This window comes from Dromiciops gliroides, chromosome 1, assembly GCF_019393635.1.
Source record: "Dromiciops gliroides isolate mDroGli1 chromosome 1, mDroGli1.pri, whole genome shotgun sequence".
Classification (NCBI taxonomy): Eukaryota; Metazoa; Chordata; class Mammalia; order Microbiotheria; family Microbiotheriidae; genus Dromiciops; species Dromiciops gliroides.
Genome location: NC_057861.1, coordinates 468,248,076 through 468,267,103, shown reverse-complemented (window position 1 = coordinate 468,267,103; position 19,028 = coordinate 468,248,076). Strand labels below are relative to the sequence as shown.

At 38.0% G+C, this 19,028-nt stretch overlaps 1 protein-coding gene across 5 annotated transcripts in view; it reads left to right on the top strand.

The window, feature by feature from the left end:
- The window catches only part of LMNB1 (lamin B1), a 63,245-nt gene that overhangs the window by 27,087 nt on the left and 17,130 nt on the right, over positions 1 to 19,028 (top strand). For 4 of the 5 annotated variants that reach the window (XR_006354228.1, XM_043979427.1, XM_043979428.1 and 1 more), the window contains 4 exons: positions 4,916 to 5,072; positions 6,368 to 6,493; positions 7,047 to 7,217; positions 8,224 to 8,349. Coding sequence is in view for 4 of the 5 variants with exons in the window: in XM_043979427.1 (XP_043835362.1) it covers positions 4,916 to 5,072; positions 6,368 to 6,493; positions 7,047 to 7,217; positions 8,224 to 8,349 (580 nt within the window). In the remaining variant the exon portion in view is untranslated. Of the gene's footprint in view, positions 1 to 4,915; positions 5,073 to 5,350; positions 5,374 to 6,367; positions 6,494 to 7,046; positions 7,218 to 8,223; positions 8,350 to 19,028 lie in introns of those variants that run through there. The other variant, XM_043979429.1, reaches the window with a different exon arrangement.

Here is a 19,028-nt window from a genome sequence, read left to right as displayed (position 1 = left end):
AGTACCAAAAATGTACTAGAGTGACAGTCTTAGAAAAGGATAAGTCTGGAAACAGCATTATAGGGGAATTTTTATACAGCACTAGTTAGGAGAGCAAGTAGTTTAAATGAGCTTTATTTACTGTTTCATGAAATTTCTATTATATAATATGTTAAATGTATCCAAATCATTCTTAGGTTTTATATAACTATTTTATGAGGTATTCCTAAGGAATACAGTAAAATAAAATTAAGTTGGATAATGCTAATTTGAAATTAGTTGCAGCTTCGAAGATGGCGGAGGAGAGGCTGTGACTCCCAACAAGCTCCAGATAAACCCATCCATTCACGCCCAAATAATGCGGTAAAAATCAAAACCCAGAACAGCCTAATGCACACAAGAACAGAGTGAGACTGTTTCTCCACAAAAGAGGGCAATTCTGATCACCTACTGATCAGGCTGAATAACTCAGCGCGCGGTCCGGACTCAGCCAGGGACACTGCTTCCAGTGCATGTCAGAGTCTTCAGCACCAGCAGCTTCTGAGGCTCCGATCACGGACTGGTGAGGGGGTTAGGCAGCAGATCCGGGTGAAGTGGAGGCAGTATCTACTGGAGTTGGGGCAAAGTGCCCTGGGTCTGAACCAGTGGGCTGAATCGAGTGGTGGTGGCCCAGTGGGGGAGGGGTAAAAGCACGCCAAGCTTCCGACCATAGAGAATCAGAGTTCAATCAGACTTCTGTTTCCGGGTCAAAGAGAAAGTGGCTGTGATTACTCACAAGCCAGGCAGGCTGAGAAGAAGCCCATTCACCCCCTGGGCCACACTGTAGCATGAATAGTGTGTCCTGGAAGCAGCGCTACACTTTAAGGAGTAAAAAGCCAAGAAACAGTAAGCCAGGATGAGTAGGCAGAGAAAGCAGAAGACCATCAAAAACTTCTTTGGGGGAAAGGTAGACCACAATACAACCTCAGAAGAAGATAATAACAGGGTCAAAGCTCCAACATCCAAAGCTTCCAAGAAAAATATGAACTGGTCTCAGGCCATGGAAGCTCTCAAAAGGGACTTCGAAGAGAAAGTAGGAGAGATAGAACGAAGATGTAGAGAAAGAGAGGAAGGAATGGAAAGAGAAATGAGAAAGATGCAGGAGAGTCATGAGAAAAAAGTCATCAGTTTGAAAAGCCAAATGGAAAAGGAGATTAAAAAACTGTCTGCTGAAAATAATTGCCTAAGAATTAGGATTGAACAAATGGAAGCTAGTGACCTTATGAGAAACCAAGACACAGTAAAGCAAATCCAATTGAATGAAAAAATAGAGGGCAATGTGAAATATCTACTTGGAAAAACAGCTGACCTAGAAAATAAATCTAGGAGAAATAATTTGAAAATCATTGGACTACCTGAAAACCATGACCAAAACAAGAGCTTAGACACCATCCTCCAAGAGATTGTGAGGGAAAATTGCCCTGATATTCTAGAAGCAGAAGCTAAAATAGAAATTGAAAGAATCCACCAATCACCTCCTGAAAGAGATCCCAAAAGGAAAACCTCCAGGAATATTATAGCCAAATTCCAGAACTCCCAGGTCAAGGAGAAAATATTGCAAGCAGCTAGAAAAAAGGAATTTAAATACTGTGGAGCTCCAGTAAGGATAAAGCAAGATCTAGCAGCTTCTACATTAAAGGACCGGAGGGCATGGAATATGATATTCCAGAGGGCAAAGGAACTGGGACTACAGCCAAAAATCACGTACCCAGCAAAACTAAGCATCATCTTTCAGAGGCAAACATGGAACTTCAAGGAGAAAGAAGACTTTCAGGCATTTGTTATGAAAAGACCTGAACTGAATAGAAAATTTGGCTTTCAAATACAAGATCCTGGAAAAGCATAAAAAGATAAACAGGAAAAAGACTTTATGAGGGATATTAAAAGATCAAACTATTTATTCCTACATGGGAAGATAATACTTCAAACTCATAAGAACTATATCAGTAAGGATTTAATAGAGGACACAGGTCTGAACTGAATACGAAGGGATGTTATGTTTTGTTCTGTGTGGGGTGTCTTATGTCTGGGGCCGGATTTGGGCTTGGGGCCTCCTGGGTCCAGGGCTGGTGCATTGTCCACTGTGCCACCTAACTAACCCATAATGACATCCTTAAAATAGGGTTGAGGTGTAGGAGAAATAGACTGGGGGAGGGGGAAGGGGAGAGATGGTCTGGGGAGAGGTTGTTCACATGAAGGAAACAAGAAAAAAGCTTATGGAGGGGAGGGGAAGAGGGGGAAGGAATTGGGGAGTGAGTGAACCTTAATATCATCAGAATTGACTCAAAGAAGGACTAACATACATACTCAAGTAGGTATAGTAATATATTTTTGCCCTGAGGGAGGGGAGGGAGAGGGGGCCGGGGAAGGAGGGAAGGGCAGATTCGGGGAGAGAGTAGTAAAAAGCAAAATACTTTCGAGGAAGGTAAAGATGTTCTGCATAACAGCACAAGTATGAAATATTGAATTGCTTGATTTCATAGGGAGGGTTGAGGAGAGAGGGAGGAAGAAAATTTATAAAATAAAATCTATTTAACCCTAAAGGAAAGTATGAGGGGAAGAGGATAAGGAAGGAAAGGTGAAATTTTTTGGAGTGCAGAGTAGGGGAGGGGACAGTCAGAAGTAAAATACTTTTGAGGAGGAATAGTTTAAAAGAAGATAGAAAATAGAGTAAATATCATGGGAAGGGAATAGTATGGAGGGAAATAGTTATGATGACTTTGCTGGGCTAATATGAAGAAAATTCTTTGTCAAGTTTAAGGTACTTTATTCAGGTTATGATGAACAGGATACTATTAGAAAAACCTGGAAAGACCTACATGAACTGAAGCAGAGTGAAATGCACTGTATACAAAATAACAGCAATAGTGTAAAATGATCTTCTGGGAAGCATGTGGTTATTTTCAGCAAGGCAATGGTCCAATATAACCCTGAAGGACTTATGAAAATGGCAACCCATCTACAGAGAAAGAAGTGATAGTGTCTGAAAATAGATGGAAACACATTTTTTTTCTTTTCTTTTTTTTTCTTTTTTGGTGAGGCAATTGGGGTTGGGTGGATTGCCCGGGGTCATGCGGCTGGTGGGTGTTGGGTGTCTGGGGCTGGATTTGGGCTCAGGTGCTCCTGGTTCCAGGGCCGATGCTCTGTCCGCTGCACCACCTAGCTGCCCCTGGAACCACATTTTAAAAAAAAATTTTTTTTTCTCTTTGACAATTCCTCAGTCTCAAGTTTTCGGAGTTTTTTGACTGTTTTCTCTCACAACCTAGCTAATGTGGGAATGTTTTCCATGACTACTCATGTATAACTTATTTTGAAATGCTTGAGTTCTAGTGGGTGGGGGGTGGGAATGGAGGAGGAAGAGAAGTTGGAACAATTTTTTTAAAAAATTGATGTTAAAATTTGTTTTTACATATATTTTGGAAAATAAAATTCTATTAAAAAAAACACTCATGGCACATACATGATAAAAACACCAAAAAAAATAAAATAAAAAAATAATTGACAACCCCCATTGCCCCACCAAATAAATAAATAAATTTTTAAAAAAATAAAAAAAAAAGAAATTAGTTGCAGCTTCACTTATAATAGCATATACATAGATTGATAATTTCTTCTGCAAAATTGTAGGTTCTTGTTTATAAAAAAGAAGATTATCTAAAACCATTATGTCTTTCTAAGCAAGACTTTAAGAAATTGAAACTTTTTTCAATTATGGGATCAAGACTTTATTCTAATTAGAGGCCTTTCTGTTTGGGGCATGAAGAAGCAGTGTTACATATTGGTTAGAGAGATGACCTTCAAACCAGGAATACCTAAGTTGAAGTGCTGCCTCTGACCCGTACTGTCTCTGCCACTCTGGGAACTTACCCTCACTCTCTAGGTTGCATTATCAGATGCAAAGAAGGTGCTGACTAATATGAGTAGGGCCAGTTTCCTTATCCAGAGTTCCCCATACCAATAAAATTACAGCTCCAATCTCTATCCCCTATGTTGGTGGTATACTGTTATTTTGGAGAGACAGCAAAGTATTGGAAATCACTGGATTTTTAGGGTCAGAAGACCTAATTTCAACTACTCTTGATGAGCCTGGACATGTAATTAAAGGAAGCTGATAATCAGTTTCCTTATTCTCACCATCTACCTCACAGTTGAATGCAAAGTGCATTGTAAACATTAGAAGGTTTACTTATGAATATGAATTTTTATTCTTATGTCATTTAGTTCCATTTTAATCATATTTTCTTTGCCATCTTTTTATCTATTGATACTACTTGAATGTGATATTTTTTAAAAAATCTATAATAAATATTTTTGCTTGGTCAGTCTAGCTTTCCTCCCACTTCTGTTTCCTAAAATATTTGGAAGAGGGGGGAGAGGGAGAGGGGACAATATATACTTCGTTTGGCATTTTAGTATAGCAAATGGACTAGAATTCTGATACACTACCCCTTCTGGTCATTCAGGACTCAAGGCATAAAGGAAGACTTGGGTTCACGTTCAGCCTTTAACATATACTGTTGGTGTGGTGCATAATAAGTCATTACAGTTTCAATGCCCCAGGCAACTCTAAAAGTTGTAAAGTAGATGCAGATCTAGGATGGTAGAGGGGAGTTTCCTTCTGGGGAGTGCTCCCCTCACCAAATAGTATGATAGGTCCAATAAGACAAAACAAGCAAAACCCTTCTATAGTAGATTGAACTTTTAAAAGTTGTCCTTTGGTGACTTGTTTGGTTTCAGCAGGCTATGCCCTTCCTAATTAAAAAACAACAACAACATATATAAACTTGTTTTTTTTTTTTAATTGGCCTTTTCCGGGGAGGTTGGAGCATAGAAAGTGGGCAGAGTCAATTTTAGAGTGTTCTGAGCCTGTTTCACAGCTTTCTCAAATTTGTTGTAGTTATGCCAAGAAGGAATCTGATCTTAATGGTGCCCAGATTAAGCTTAGAGAATATGAGGCTTCTCTGAATTCCAAAGAGGCTGCCTTGGCTACAGCACTTGGTGACAAGAAAAGCCTGGAGGGTGACTTGAAGGAGCTGAGGGACCAAATTGTGCAGGTGAGATAAACAGAAGTCCTCCATCCTGGACATGACAGTAGGTTGACTGTCCTCTTGTTTGTTATTTCTTTGTAGTCTGCCCTTGGCACAATGTTGGATTTTTTTTAAGTCAAGGTTGTAAACAAAGAAAAATATAGTTAACCTATAGTTATTCATAGGCTGAACATCCAGTTTATGGATTAAGTAGTTTTTTTTTCCTTTTCATCTTTCCCCTAAGGTGACCTTGTGATACAATGGGAAGAGCCTGGGATTTAGAGTCAGAGGACCTGGGTTCAAATCCTAACTTTGCCACTGACCTTGGGCAAGTTACTTAATCTTTCTGGGTGTCATTTCTTATCTGTAAAATGTGGGGGTTGTTATAAGAGCATATAATGTCCCTTCCAGCTCTAATTCTATGACTCTTAAGACTCCACAGGTGATAAGTCCATTTTTATCCCTTATCTTTTTTTATCCATTCCTCCTCATCTCCATCTCCTGGCTTCTCTGACTTTGTAAAGATCCTAGCAAAAATTCTACCTTTCTGCAAGAAGCCTTTCCTGATCCTCCTTGATAGTGCCTTTACCCTAAGATTGTCTCCAAGTTATTGTGCCTATATCTTGTTGGTACATAGGCTTTTGTTTTGTTTTGTTTTGCATGTTCTCTCCTCCATTAGACTGTAAGTTCCTTAAGAGCAGGAACTCTTTTCTGCTGTTCTTTGTAAATGCAACTCTTAACACAATACCTGAGCCAAAGTAAGTGCTTAATAAATGCTTGTAACTTGACTTGATTGCTTTTCAAAAAGTGAGGTAAACAGAGACCTAATTATGCTACTCTGATAAAAGGAAAGGGATAAAATAATTGACCAAAATAAAAAACGTGAATTTCCAGTTCAGTTAAAAAAAATCCATTCAGAAAATATTTCTTAAACTCTGTGCGCCAGTTCACTTTTGCATACTAAGCTATATTCAAAAGATGAGTTAAATACTGTGTCTGTCTTAATGAAGCTTACAGTCAAGAGGAGGATGAATTTTATTTCTCTTTCTTTCTCATTCTTTATTAGCAGAAAGTAAGAATTCACCTGATGTTCCATTTATGACTAAACTTGGTATAATTAAAGGGAGCATTTAAATATTCAGTTCAGTAGGATACCCACATTATAAGAAATACACAATCATGGTACTTAAAATTTAGCAAGTGTGATTTGATTCACAGATAGCTTCAGATTTTCTTATTGTAAACCATGGTATAATTATTATATACAGAGATTCTTTTTTCCATATGTATTTATTGCCACTAATTATATATACCTTTTCTAGCTGGAAGCTTCCTTAGCAGCTACCAAGAATCAGTTAGCAGATGAAACCTTACTCAAAGTGGATCTTGAGAACCATTGTCAAAGCCTCACTGAAGACTTGGAGTTTCGCAAAAATATGTATGAGGAGGTAAAAAAACAAAAACAAAAACAAACAAACAAAAAAAAAAACCTTAAAACTTTAAAGTCAGAACAAAAAATTATCTTCCAGAGACTGACATTTTAAAATTGTATATACTTATATTGGTGACTCACCCTTTATTCATCTGAAAAAGGGTGACATAGATAAATTGGTCAAGTACCACTGCTGCTGATTAAACAAACAAGGAACTGAAATTCCTGTAAGCAGGAATGTAGTCTTACTCACTCATTCTCTGAAGACTTTATCAGGTACAGCTTATTGCTGATTGGTTTCTTTTACTGATCCTTTTACTAGAAATAATGGTCATTCAGAGTTTTCTTTTTGCTTTGACCAAAGAGTTAGAGATACTAAGATTAGCTTTAGTAGTTAATTATAGTGTTTTAATCCTCTGCTCAGGCATTTTTGTCTTGACAGCTAAAAAATGGTTAATGTATACCAGGCATAAGTTGGTCATGAGAATGCGAACCTGTGCAATTTCATATTACTCTTGTGTCTAATGTTCTTATGGTAGGAGATGAGTTGTTGTTTTTTCTTTTCCTAGGAGATCAATGAAACAAGAAGAAAACATGAAACACGATTAGTAGAAGTGGATTCTGGGCGCCAGATTGAGTATGAGTACAAGTTGGCTCAAGCAGTGCATGAGATGAGAGAGCAGCACAATGAACAAGTGAAGTTGTACAAAGAGGAGCTGGAACAGAGTTATCATGCCAAAGTGAGAAATCCTTTCAAAAATTTTTTTGGAGCAGATTTGTGATTTCATTAATACAGGGAACTTCTGATGAGGAGCACTAATACAGATCACCACTTGCTTAGAAACTTAGTCTTAGACAGTTTGCTTGAGGACACGACAAGGTTAAGTCATTTGGCTAGAGTCACATAACCAATCTGTCAAACATTACTTGAACCCAGGGCATCTTATCTTTAAGGCTGGCTCTCTATTCACTACTCCATGATGTCTTGCCCTTTTAAAAATGCTTATTTAAAAAGTTTCCAGTCACTTGACAGGATGCTGCATAAAGTCATTGCCAGAATTTTTTTTCCCTTAACTGGAGGGCCTACCTCCCAGGGTTGTTGTGAGGATTAAATGATATAATATTTGTAAAATACTTAGCATAGTGCTTGACACATAGTAGGCAGCAGTGTGGAGAAGCACAAGTCTTTCAAAGTTAATTGAGGATTTCTGTTTTAACAAAGGCTATTTATAGAACCTAATGCTATACTATAATATGCTTTATATCTAGTTTTAAACAAACTTAAATTTACTATTTCTTGATTATTTCTTGGTTTTTAGAATCAGTCTAGTTAATTACAAATAATTAACCTAGTAGGTTAAGAATCAGATACACTTAATGTTTTTTTCTGTTCAAGTAACTACCACACCAGAATTTATATTTCTCTGTTGTTTAATTAGAAGTTTATAGGAAATATTAAAAATTGAATGGAAAAAACACAATATTAAAAGCTTTGAGGCCATCACTGATCTTATTATTAACTTGAGCTTGTGTTTGTCTTTGTAGCAAGTAGTAATCAAGTCTAGGGCCAATTTAGACTTTTAGTTCTCAGCTTCAAGATCAGGAAGCTTCATGATGCTTTTCCTGTATTTCAACAACTCTTTACTAGCAGAATTATTTATGAAATGTCTCTTCTTGACTCATGCTTCTGCATTTGCTAGTGCTTATTTACGTGATGAAACTAATTTTGTTTTTCATTTTGTTTAGCTTGAAAATGCTAGATTGTCCTCAGAGATGACTACATTCAGTGTCAACAGTGCCAGGGAAGAACTGAAGGAAAGTCATATGAGGATTGAGAGCCTTTCCTCCCAGCTCTCTAACTTACAGAAAGAGGTAAGCAAGCATTGTTGGCCACTAAGACTAGAAATTCTCTGACATGGTCTTTATTATAACTTCTTTTGCCTTGTTTATGCCTCTGCCCTCATAATGATACTGATCTCATCTTGTATTTATATAGCACTTTATACTTTCCAAAGAACTGTTTCACACAGTATCTCATTTGAACCTTCTAAAAACCCTGTAAATTAGGAAAGGAAGGCATCATTGCCTCTCTCATAGATGAGGAAAATGAAGGCTAAGTTAAATGACTTGTTACTTGATCTGCAACTAGAATCCAATGATCTTTTCATTATTTGACAGACCTCAATTTTGCCTTTTCTCTTCTTCTCTCAAACTTTATTTCTCTTACATCATTTAGGAAAGTCATTATGGGGGGCAGCTAGGTGGCGCAGTGGATAGAGCACTGGCCCTGGATTCAGGAGGACCTGAGTTTAAATCCAGCCTCAGACCCTTGACACTTACTAGCTGTGTGACCCTGGGCAAGTCACTTAACCCCAATTGCCTCACCAAAAAAAAAAAAGTAATTATGAAGAATAATTATAAATGAGAAAAAATGCTGCACTTTTGCTAGAAACTTTCTGTTTCTTACATATAAAAATCAAAGCTTATTTAACTATATTCTTACTGTAGCAAAGCACTTTTCCCATGTCCCTCATTGATTCACCATCCCACCACTACAAAAACTTAATCAAACCTTTTGTTCCTTCCTCAAACCTCCTCACCCCATCCTCCTAGCTGAGGACCTTCACTGAAAACATTGAGTCCATTTACTTAGATCTCTTTCATCTCCCCTCTTCCTCATCTCACATGCAACACCCCCTCTACATGCAAAAGTGATAGCTTGTTTTATCCTATATTTTCTAGCAGGTTACTTCCTCCATCACTCCCCACTCTCCCTTATCCTCAATCTCTCCCTGTCAAGGCTACTTCTCCACCGCCTACAAACATGTTATGACTTAACCCATATTCCAAAAGCCTTCACTTAATCCACTCATCCATAATAACTATCATTCTATAGCTTTGGTCTACAACAGGTGCCTCCATTTCTTTGCCTCTCACTCTCTTCACAACTCTCTACAGTTTAGCTTTCACCCTCATCATTCAATTGAGATTTCTCACTCCCAAGCTATTGATAATCTCTTTATTGCCCAATCTAATAATCTTTTCTCTATCCTGCATCCTTTTCTTCGATGTATTTGTAGTCTTTGACGTTGTTGATTACCCTCTTCTCCTTGATACTTCCTGTCTCCTCACTCTCCTTAATTATCCACAATCCAAATTTTTAGGTCAGATTTTGGGAAATAGAAACACACATACACACACATAAATGTGTGTGTATATATATATATATATATATATATATATATATGTATGTGTGTGTACATACATACATACATATTTGGCTACACACACACAAAAATGGCTAATTTAGATTCAGATCCTTGTTTACAGTTTTCTAGATACCAAAGAAAGAAGATATCCCATTAAGGTTTGATGGAAGGAAACCCCCCACCCCATCTATATATGTTTGATTTTGTTGCGATCAAAAGAATCCCCATTGTGACCAGCAGTGACAGGCATCAGACTTGGTTGAATTCTACCAGTTATCCAAGTACTTGCAAGGACACAGTCAATAAGTTAAAAACATATACCTTACAGCAGTCCCCTTGGTGAGGGAGGGGAAAACCATCCTGAGTGGATGCAAAATTGCTCATGAATCTTTTAACAAACCCTCTATCAAGGAGCTAGAGATTCAGCCCAAAAAGATGGGAGTTCAGGGATTCAAGAGATCACTTACACGTCAGCAGGGAGGGAGTCTCATGGAACATACAACCTCAAGAAGCTGTTCTATAAGTTGTTATGCAGAACAACCAAAAATTAGGCTGGGGAAGCTCAGAGAGTGGTAACATCCAGTCAGAACAGTGGACTTCAGATGCAGCAGTGGAGTTTCCAGAGAGCTCACAAGACCAGCTCCACCTGTTTTGAACCTGCTCCAACCTTGGGGTCAGAGTCAGTTAGGCCCTCTGATGCTTAAGTACTGGAGTGCAAATAGAAGAAGCTGACACTATAATTGGGGTGGAGGTGGAGGACAGCACCTAACAATAGCAATAATAATAGCTACCATTTATATAACACTTAAGAGTTTGCAAAGCACTTCACAAATATGATCTCATTTAATCCTCACACTAACTCTGTGGGGTAGGTGCTATTATCACCATTTTTTATATGAGGGAAGGGGCCAAGGCAGAGAGGTTAAATGACTTGCCTGGGGTCACATAGTAAGTGTCTAAGGCTGAATTTTAGGTTCAGCATTCTGTACACTGTGCCAGGGTGGATTTAAAGGATCAAAAGTCCGGCCTAGGGATCATTTGGTTATATAAGCAGTCCCATGACAGTGTAGGGTCTAGAGTTAAGGGCACATGGTAAGCCCTTGAGGATATTAGGAGGCAGTAAGAGTGATAAGGACTATGGTGTCCCCCATCTTATCAGAAGGAATAGAGTTGTTGATTCCTAACAACTGTACCCTGTGAGCAGTCGAAAGGTATGGAGGGAAAAGAATTCTCCCTTTCCCTCATTCAGGGTCTCAAGATTTCCACCAAGTCAGATAAGGGTTCATCTTTTTCCCAGGTAAATTTACAATCTGTAGTTATGCAAAGACAATTTATCCTCTATGTAATTAGAGAGCCTAGGGTAAGGAGAAGGAAGGAGTAGGCAAAATGGACTTCATAAGAAAGGTCTCACCAGGGTAGTGGAGGAAGTAGGGTTAAACTACTGAAGGCCTCAGTCTCTGTTAGTCATAACTTGTTTTATTTTAAACAGGTTTGTTGTTGTTGTTGTTGGGTTTTTTTGCGGGGCTATGAGGGTTAAGTGATTTGCCTAGGGCCACACAGATAGAAAGTGTTAAGTGTCTGAGGCCTGATTTGAACTCAGGTTCTCCTGATTCCAGGGCCATTGCTTTATCCACTGCACCACCTAGCTGCCCCAACAGTTTTTTTTTTTTTAATCAATGAAAATTCATATTCTTTTCTTCTCCCCTTCCACTGAAAAAGAAAACCCTTGTAAAAATAGGCATGGTTCAAAAAACCATTCCTACCTTGTCCATGTGTACAAAAGATATGTCTCAATCTGTAACATGAGTCCTATCGCCTCTTTGGCAAGGAGGTAGATATAGCATGAATAATCTGGCTGATCCTTGTATCAGTCAGTTTCCTACCCCCTCTTTATAAAGAAGAGGTTGGTGAGAGAAGTGTGCTCAGCTCCAGACCTCTTTTTTTCCCTTTGCCAGAGCCCAGTCACAGGTTCTTGTCCTTTCCATCATCTAGTTTGTTTTGCTTAGGACTTATCCTTCCCTTAATGAATGAGAGGGATTGATTGCCTCTTATTCCCCTCTCTTCCATTCTCTCCATTCCCTCCTGTATCCCTAATGAATGAAATTTATTTGTGCCACCCCTCTATGTGTATGCATATTCTTTCTTTGACCAGTTTAGATGAAAGTGAGGTTTAAGTATTACCCACTCTACCTAAATTATATGAGATAATTTCCCTCATTTATCTTCTTTCTTTGTCTCTTACTTTATTCCCTTTTCCTTCCCTTTCCTGTCTTCTTCAAATCACAAAAATCTAAAAGACAAACATCTTCCAGACCCTCTGTTTTATTAGACTCCCTTGTGATCTCCAATGATGACAGGGCTGTGAGGGGATACATATATCATCTCCCCATATTAGAATGTATAAACAATTCATCTTCTTTTAATCTTTTATAATTGCTTACTCATATTTAGCATGGGTTGTTTGTTTGACTTTTTGTTTTTTAAAATCCCCAGGGGTTAGCAGTAGTTCTTGGCAGTGTTGGTTGGTGCTTAATAAATGTTTATTGATTGACTTGACTCCAGTGTTTTTATTTCAAAGTTTGTACTAATCTCTGATGTTTTTATCAGCAATGCTTGGTAGTACTCTCTTTCACTAAAGGTCCATTTTTTCTCCTGTATGATTAGACTCAGTTTTGATGAAATTATTCTTGGTTGTAAGCCTATGTCTTTTGCTTTTTAGAATTTTATATTTCAAGTTCCCCATTCCTTTAGGGTGGTAGCTACTAAATCTTGTATGATTCTAATTATGGATCCTTGGTGTTTGATTTCTTTCTTTCTGGCTATTTGTAGTATTTTTTTATTTGACCTTCAAACTCTGAATTTTAGCTATATTGTTGCTAGGAGTTCAGGTGGGGCCTAATGGATTTTATTTTAAATTTGCTCTGGTTCTAAGATGCTGGACAGTTTTATGATATCTAGGCTCCTTTTTCAGTCATGAATTTCAGGCAGTTTAGTAATTCTTGAATTATATTTCCCTGATGTACTTTCTAGCTCACTTGCTTTTGCTATGAGATACTTCGTACTTAAAATTTTTTCAGTCTGTTATCTTTTTTTTTTTTTTAGTGAGGCAATTGGGGTTAAGTGACTTGCCCAGGGTCACACAGCTAGTAAGTGTCAAGTGTCTGAGGCTGGATTTGAACTCAGGTACTACTGACTCCAGGGCCGGTGCTCTATCCACTGCGCCACCTAGCTGCCCCCAGTCTGTTATCTTTTTTATTTATTTATTTATTTATTTATTTATTTATTTATTTATTTATTTATTTATTTATTTATTTTTGCGGAGTGATGGGGGTTAAGTGACTTGCCCAGGGTCACACAGCTAGTAAGTGTCTGAGGCTGGATTTGAACTCAGGTACTCCTGAATCCAGGGTCGGTGCTTTATATACTGCGCCACCTAGCCGCCCCAGTCTGTTATCTTTTAAAAGTATTTTTCTATTCTTTTAGAGTCATTAACTTGTATTCAATCCATAGTAATTTTCAAAGTGTGTTACTGTTATAAGTTTTTGCACCTCTTGTGCTAAGCTATTGATTCTCATTCCAGTTTTTTTCTAGAGCTCTCATTATATTTCCTCCCTTTTTTTCATCTTTTTTTTTTTTTTGAGGCAGTTGGGGTTAAGTGACTTGCCCAGGGTCACACAGCTAGTAAGTGTCAAGTGTCTGAGGCCAGATTTGTACTCAGGTCCTCCTGACTCCAGGGCTGGTGCTCTATCCACTGCACCACCTAGTTGCCCCTACCCCCTTTTTTTAAAGCATTTTTCATTTTTAAAAAATAAAATAATTTAAAACTTTTTTTATCCTCTTCCTTTTTTTCTGGGAATGTTGTCCTTGTGCTCAAGCTATGTTTTTATTTGTAGATCTTTTTAGTCATTCTCTTCTGGATTGGTTTCTTAAAATGTCCCTGTTAATATATAGCTCTTTATGGTGAGAGTTTGTTGTTATTGTTGTTGGATCATTATTCTAGTTTTACTTCCTGATTTTGGATTTTATGTTAAGGCCAGATTCTTTGCACTTTGAGAAGGAATGACTGGGCTGTGCTTGGTCCTCTTGGGTTCAACCACTACTTTCTGAAGGTATTGAGTGTTGTGTTGTTCCAGGATCTCTGGGACAGTTCAGTCTGGGGACCTACCTGTTTTCAGTACAATCAAATCATTCTGACCCCAGGCCAAAGTCTGACCTCTGGAAGTAGTTCTTGACTAGATAGCACAACTATGGGCTTGCCCCTTGGTTTGGAGCTCCATTAGACTGCTGGATTCAGTTACTGATAGCCTGGTGGAAAAATTTTGCAGTTTCAGAAAAATAGAACTGCAGGTTCACCTACCCTGGTTATGCCCCTGAAGGCTTTGCACTGTGGTGTGGATCTGAGAACCTAGTTCTGTGTTGAGGTCAGAACCATGTAGCTGTTACTTACTTTTTATTTGCTCTTTGCTCAGTATCCAGCCTAGAGCCCAAGACCCTTCCCTGCCTGAACTGATACTTGTAGTCATGGGTCCTCTTATCAGTCCACACTGCATCTGGGACCTGGCTAGGTCAAAGGAAAGTGACTGACAGTGTTGACACCACTTGTTTCTGCTCCCTGCACAAGGTCAGGTCTCTGTGTGCCATATCTAGGACCTCTTCTTGCTCTAGTCCTTAGTGGTGGAGCAGGCTCTTGTTCACTCCCTTGTTCATTCTTTGTACATGAAGGCTGCATGGCCTCTTCTTTGACTAGACCTTGTTTCTAGTATTCACAGTTCTCTCTGTCTCATGCTCATGAAGTGGAAAAATGACTTACTATGACATTTTTCTTAGATTTCCCAATCAGGACTTGGTTTAGTGCATTTTCCAGATCTTTGTGGAATAGTTATAGTGGAGAGGTCAATTGTCCTATCTCCTTTTATTTCCCTAACTTGGCTGGTTTCCCATAACTTGTTTTGAAAGGCACACACAACTGAGAGAGGCTATGCCATATCCACCTTATAAAGAGTGACCATCATGTATCACCCATTTCATAATAGGCAATTGTTGGGAAAGGGTGATATGGTATGACCTTGCAACATCCATCCAGTAGCAACTAGTACTGAGTGGTAGGTGAGTAACTTTTATTTTTGTATATAAATTTTTTTTTCCAGTTATCAGAGTTTTATTCTTCTTCCACCTCAGATCCCACTGGCGAAGAAAAATAAATTTTAAGAAATCACTTAGGAAAAAGCAACAAAACAAAAAGAAAACAAAAATATGCTTCAGTCTGGACTCTGGAGTTCATCACTTTTCTATCTGGACAGGGATAGCATTTTTCTTTATAAGTCTTTTGGAATTGTGGTGGATCATTGTGTTGATCAGAGTTATTAAGTCATTCACAGTTGTTGTTTTTTTTACAATATTGCTATTTCTGTGCAAATTGTTCTTATGGTTCTGCTCACTTCACTTTGCCTAACTCCATATAAGTCTTCCCAGGTTTTTTCTGAAATCATCTGCTTTATCATTTCTCACTGAATAATAATATACCATTGCACTCATAGACCTTAATCAGCCATTCCCCAATTGATGGGCATCCTCTTAGTTTCCAATTCTTTGCCTCTATAAAAAGAGCTGCTATAAATATTTTTATACATATTATATATACAAATATATGGGGAAATGAGCCAAATTTATGACAACAAGAGTCATCCCAACTGATAATTGATCATGGGATATGAATAGGCAGTTGTCAGAAAAAGAACTGGCACATGGCTCCTGTTCCTCAATCCACTGCTACTGCAGAAGTCTCCTGAAATCTCTTTCTACACAGGTGTTCAGTTCCCTAACTGTTGGTGGGTGCTAGCCTGCTTGCTCCCCATTGCTGTTGCTGCTGCCACTGCTGGCCACTGCTATTTCTGCCTGTTGCCATGCTTCTGTTGCTATACTCTGTCTCTGACCAGCCCCTGCTCTGGTATCTGTAAACCTCTCTGTCTATCTTCCTAAGTTGCTCTGGGCTGCTAAAAATGACTTATACTGTGACTTTTTTTCTTTCTTGATCAAAATTCATTCTGGTGAACTTTTTAAGTTGTTGTGGAGGAGCTAAGGCAAAAATGCTATCTTTCACTCCACCATCTTGACTCTGCAGTGATGAAAGTATTTAGAGATATACATTTTCCCAGAAGAACTATTTTGGCTTTATCCCCCAAATTTTGGTATGTTGCCTTATTTCTTTATTATCAATTGTTTCTGTGATTTGTTCTTTTACCCACCTATTCTTTCAGGACAAAGTTATTAGGTCTCCAATTAATTGCTAATCCTTTTTTATTGGCTTTTTATTGAATATAATTGAATATAATTTTTATTGAATATAAAACAGCTACATGAGTCCCCCAAAACAGATAGTTGTCATCTGGTTTCAGAAGTTCTTGGTAATGCACTATATATATATATCAGACCTCTGTTTTGATAAAGAGCAACTTCATTACCCCTCAGAAGAGAATCTCTGACTTTCTCTCTTTTCCCCCTGATTCTTGCAAGATAATTAATCCCTCACCTGGTTCTCACCATAGCCCTATTCTAGCTTCTCTTTAGGAAAGGTATCAAGTCTAATCTATTATTTTGCTCTAAGTGTTCAGCGGCCCTTCTCTTTTCTCACTAAGCTTCTACCTTTCTTTCTCTTACCACATCAGGATATTCTTTTGCCTCTTCAGATACTTTTTTTTTTAACCTTAAAGAGTTTATTTTGTCTTTGTAAGGAGTTCCCTCCCTCCATCTTCTAGGAGGGGAGCCAGCTTATGCTTTGAGGTTAAATAATAATCATTTGGACATCAGAGAAATACAAGTCTCACACACTGTATCCAGATCCCTGAAAAATTCACACTGCTGAGACTGACGTTTTTGTTCCTTTGTCATTCTCATCAGTAGCTCCTTTGGAGTACAGTTGTGGCAAATGTATGTATGTATATACACACCAATATACCATCTTATTTATTTGTGGGTTTGGGTCAAAAGTTGAATCTAGTGTGGGGGCCAAATTTAATATATGGAGAGTTAATTGGGTGGCTCACCAAAATATTGGGGTCCCGGAAATAATGAGGGACCTCTAGGTTCAAAGCTCTCTCCCCTCCGAACTGCCTTTTTAGATATTTCTCCCAGACCAATAAGAAAGGAGCCTAACAGCCTCTGTTCCACAAATGAATCAGGTTTTATTAATGAGAATAAAATAAACAGCAAAGATGAAATTAATAAAATCAAAGATAAGGGAATAGGGAAAAAGAAATACGGGTAATCCTCCTAGCTCTAACCTGAGTCTATTCAAAAGAGCAGAGCTCATATTTTAACTCACCACCTGGGGATTGTAGCTTCAATGGAAAGAACAGCTTGCAGCCAGGCCTGAAGGATTCGTCTGCCACTTCTGCTGCTGCTCATGCCACCGGGAGGGAAGATAACTCCGCAAGAACAGCAAGTTCCCCATAGAGAATGTTTAATCTTAGGTCCTTCAAAAACTGCCTATGGAGAGTGGTTTCTCCTTCTGACCTCAGCAGCATATGTCACTTCAGGGTAGGCCAGGTGTGGTCCCTCCAAATGAGTCACCCAAATTCCAATAATCTTACCACATTCCCCCCTTTGTTTCTTCAAGGAACACGGGATGTTTCCTTGATGAAACACTAGTTATTATACATTCAACCCCAGACCTGCTCTTTTGCTATCATTTCACTCCTTAACCTTTCCCCATACTCTACACTCTTTGCCTTCACCTTTGTAGTCAGTCCTATAAAAGTAAAGAACATAAGATGGTTTTGGTGGTGAGCAGCCCCAGCAGCAAGATGCAGCAACAAGTATTACTGGGACCAATGGCAAAAGTAAAATTGGGGCTTTGCAAACAGAGGTTTAGTTGGGCAGGAGTGAATATTCACCTATTAGAATAATTCTCATTCTAGATTGGATTAATATATAGCTTTGTCTTTTTGACGTGCTGGACAGAAGAAGATACTTTATAACTTATTTTCATCTTTAATCTCCATTCCTTTCCTATTTTGTTTTAGGGGGAAAAAAATATTAACAGCCTATACTTTGGACACTCAAACAATTCCAAACCCATGAGGAACTAATAGGATGATTTCCATTAAAACTTTAATATAGTAAGGAACCCAAGAAGCCAGGAGCAAAGGAAATCATATAATTTTTTACCTAAAGGGAACTTAGTACCTTAGAGGACATTTTTAGAAGAAACCCAAAAAAAAGCTCAAAGAGCCTATGATTTCTTCAGAGTCATATAACTAGTTAATGACAAAGCTGAGACTGAAGCCTAGCATTTTTAATCACCTAGCAGTGTTACAAATTTAAAGTAATTTGAGATATCCTGGGTTAATTTCAGTTTCTTTGTCTATGATTTTAAGTGCTTTAATTTGTTCCCTTTCCACAACTAACCACAATAAAAAAACTTTTTTTTGTTTCTCTATATCTAAAGATTTATAAAGAATATTACATTTGAAATGAGCCTTTTCAGCTATCTCCCCCTTTTCCAATCCCTCCGCCCTGTTCCAGTAATTAGTTCTATGCTCCTTTTTAGCAGTTGCATATCACATACTATTCACATTTGAAGTGTGGATAAAAAAAAAGGAAATAGGCTTTATCTTTTTTATTTTGTTAAATCCCTATACTTCCATAATTTATACTTTGGGTTAGGTGACACATAATTGTTTATTTGATTCATTAACATAATGAAGTAATTATGTAGTTCTCAAATTTTTTTTTGTTTGAGCACCCATATCAGTCAAAATATTTTGAGGTGAGAGAGATTTATTTTTTGATTTGTAAATTATATACATGTGGAAAGAATTGACCAGAGAATTTCCAACTGCTCCATGCATGGGCAAGAGAATAAGAACAGTAGAAACAGGCAGTGGCTAGAAGCACATTGCATAACTATGCTGCTAAACTCTAATAATCTCTTTGTGTGCCCCAGTAAGTTATGTTGCATTCAGGTTTGTTTGGGGGTTTTTTGTTTACTTATTGCTTCTCCCTTCCTCTTTCCCCCAACCCCCCATAAAAGAAAAGAATAAGCATTGTCAAGCAAAGAAAATTCACACATTGATTATATACAATTACATATCTCATTTTCATTTTTATTGGCTCACCTCTCTGTTAAGAGGTGAATTTCTCTGGAATCTTCATTGATCATTGCATTTATCAGAGTTTTTAAGTCTTTCAAAAATGTTCATTTTTATAGTGTTGATAAAGGGTAAGTATTGTAGGAAAGACCTGACATAGACTTGTCCCCTGTAGTTGAGGTTCTGTATCAGAACAAAATGAAGCACTTGTAGAAGATTTGACTGTTAATAAAAGGAATTTTACTTCACCCAT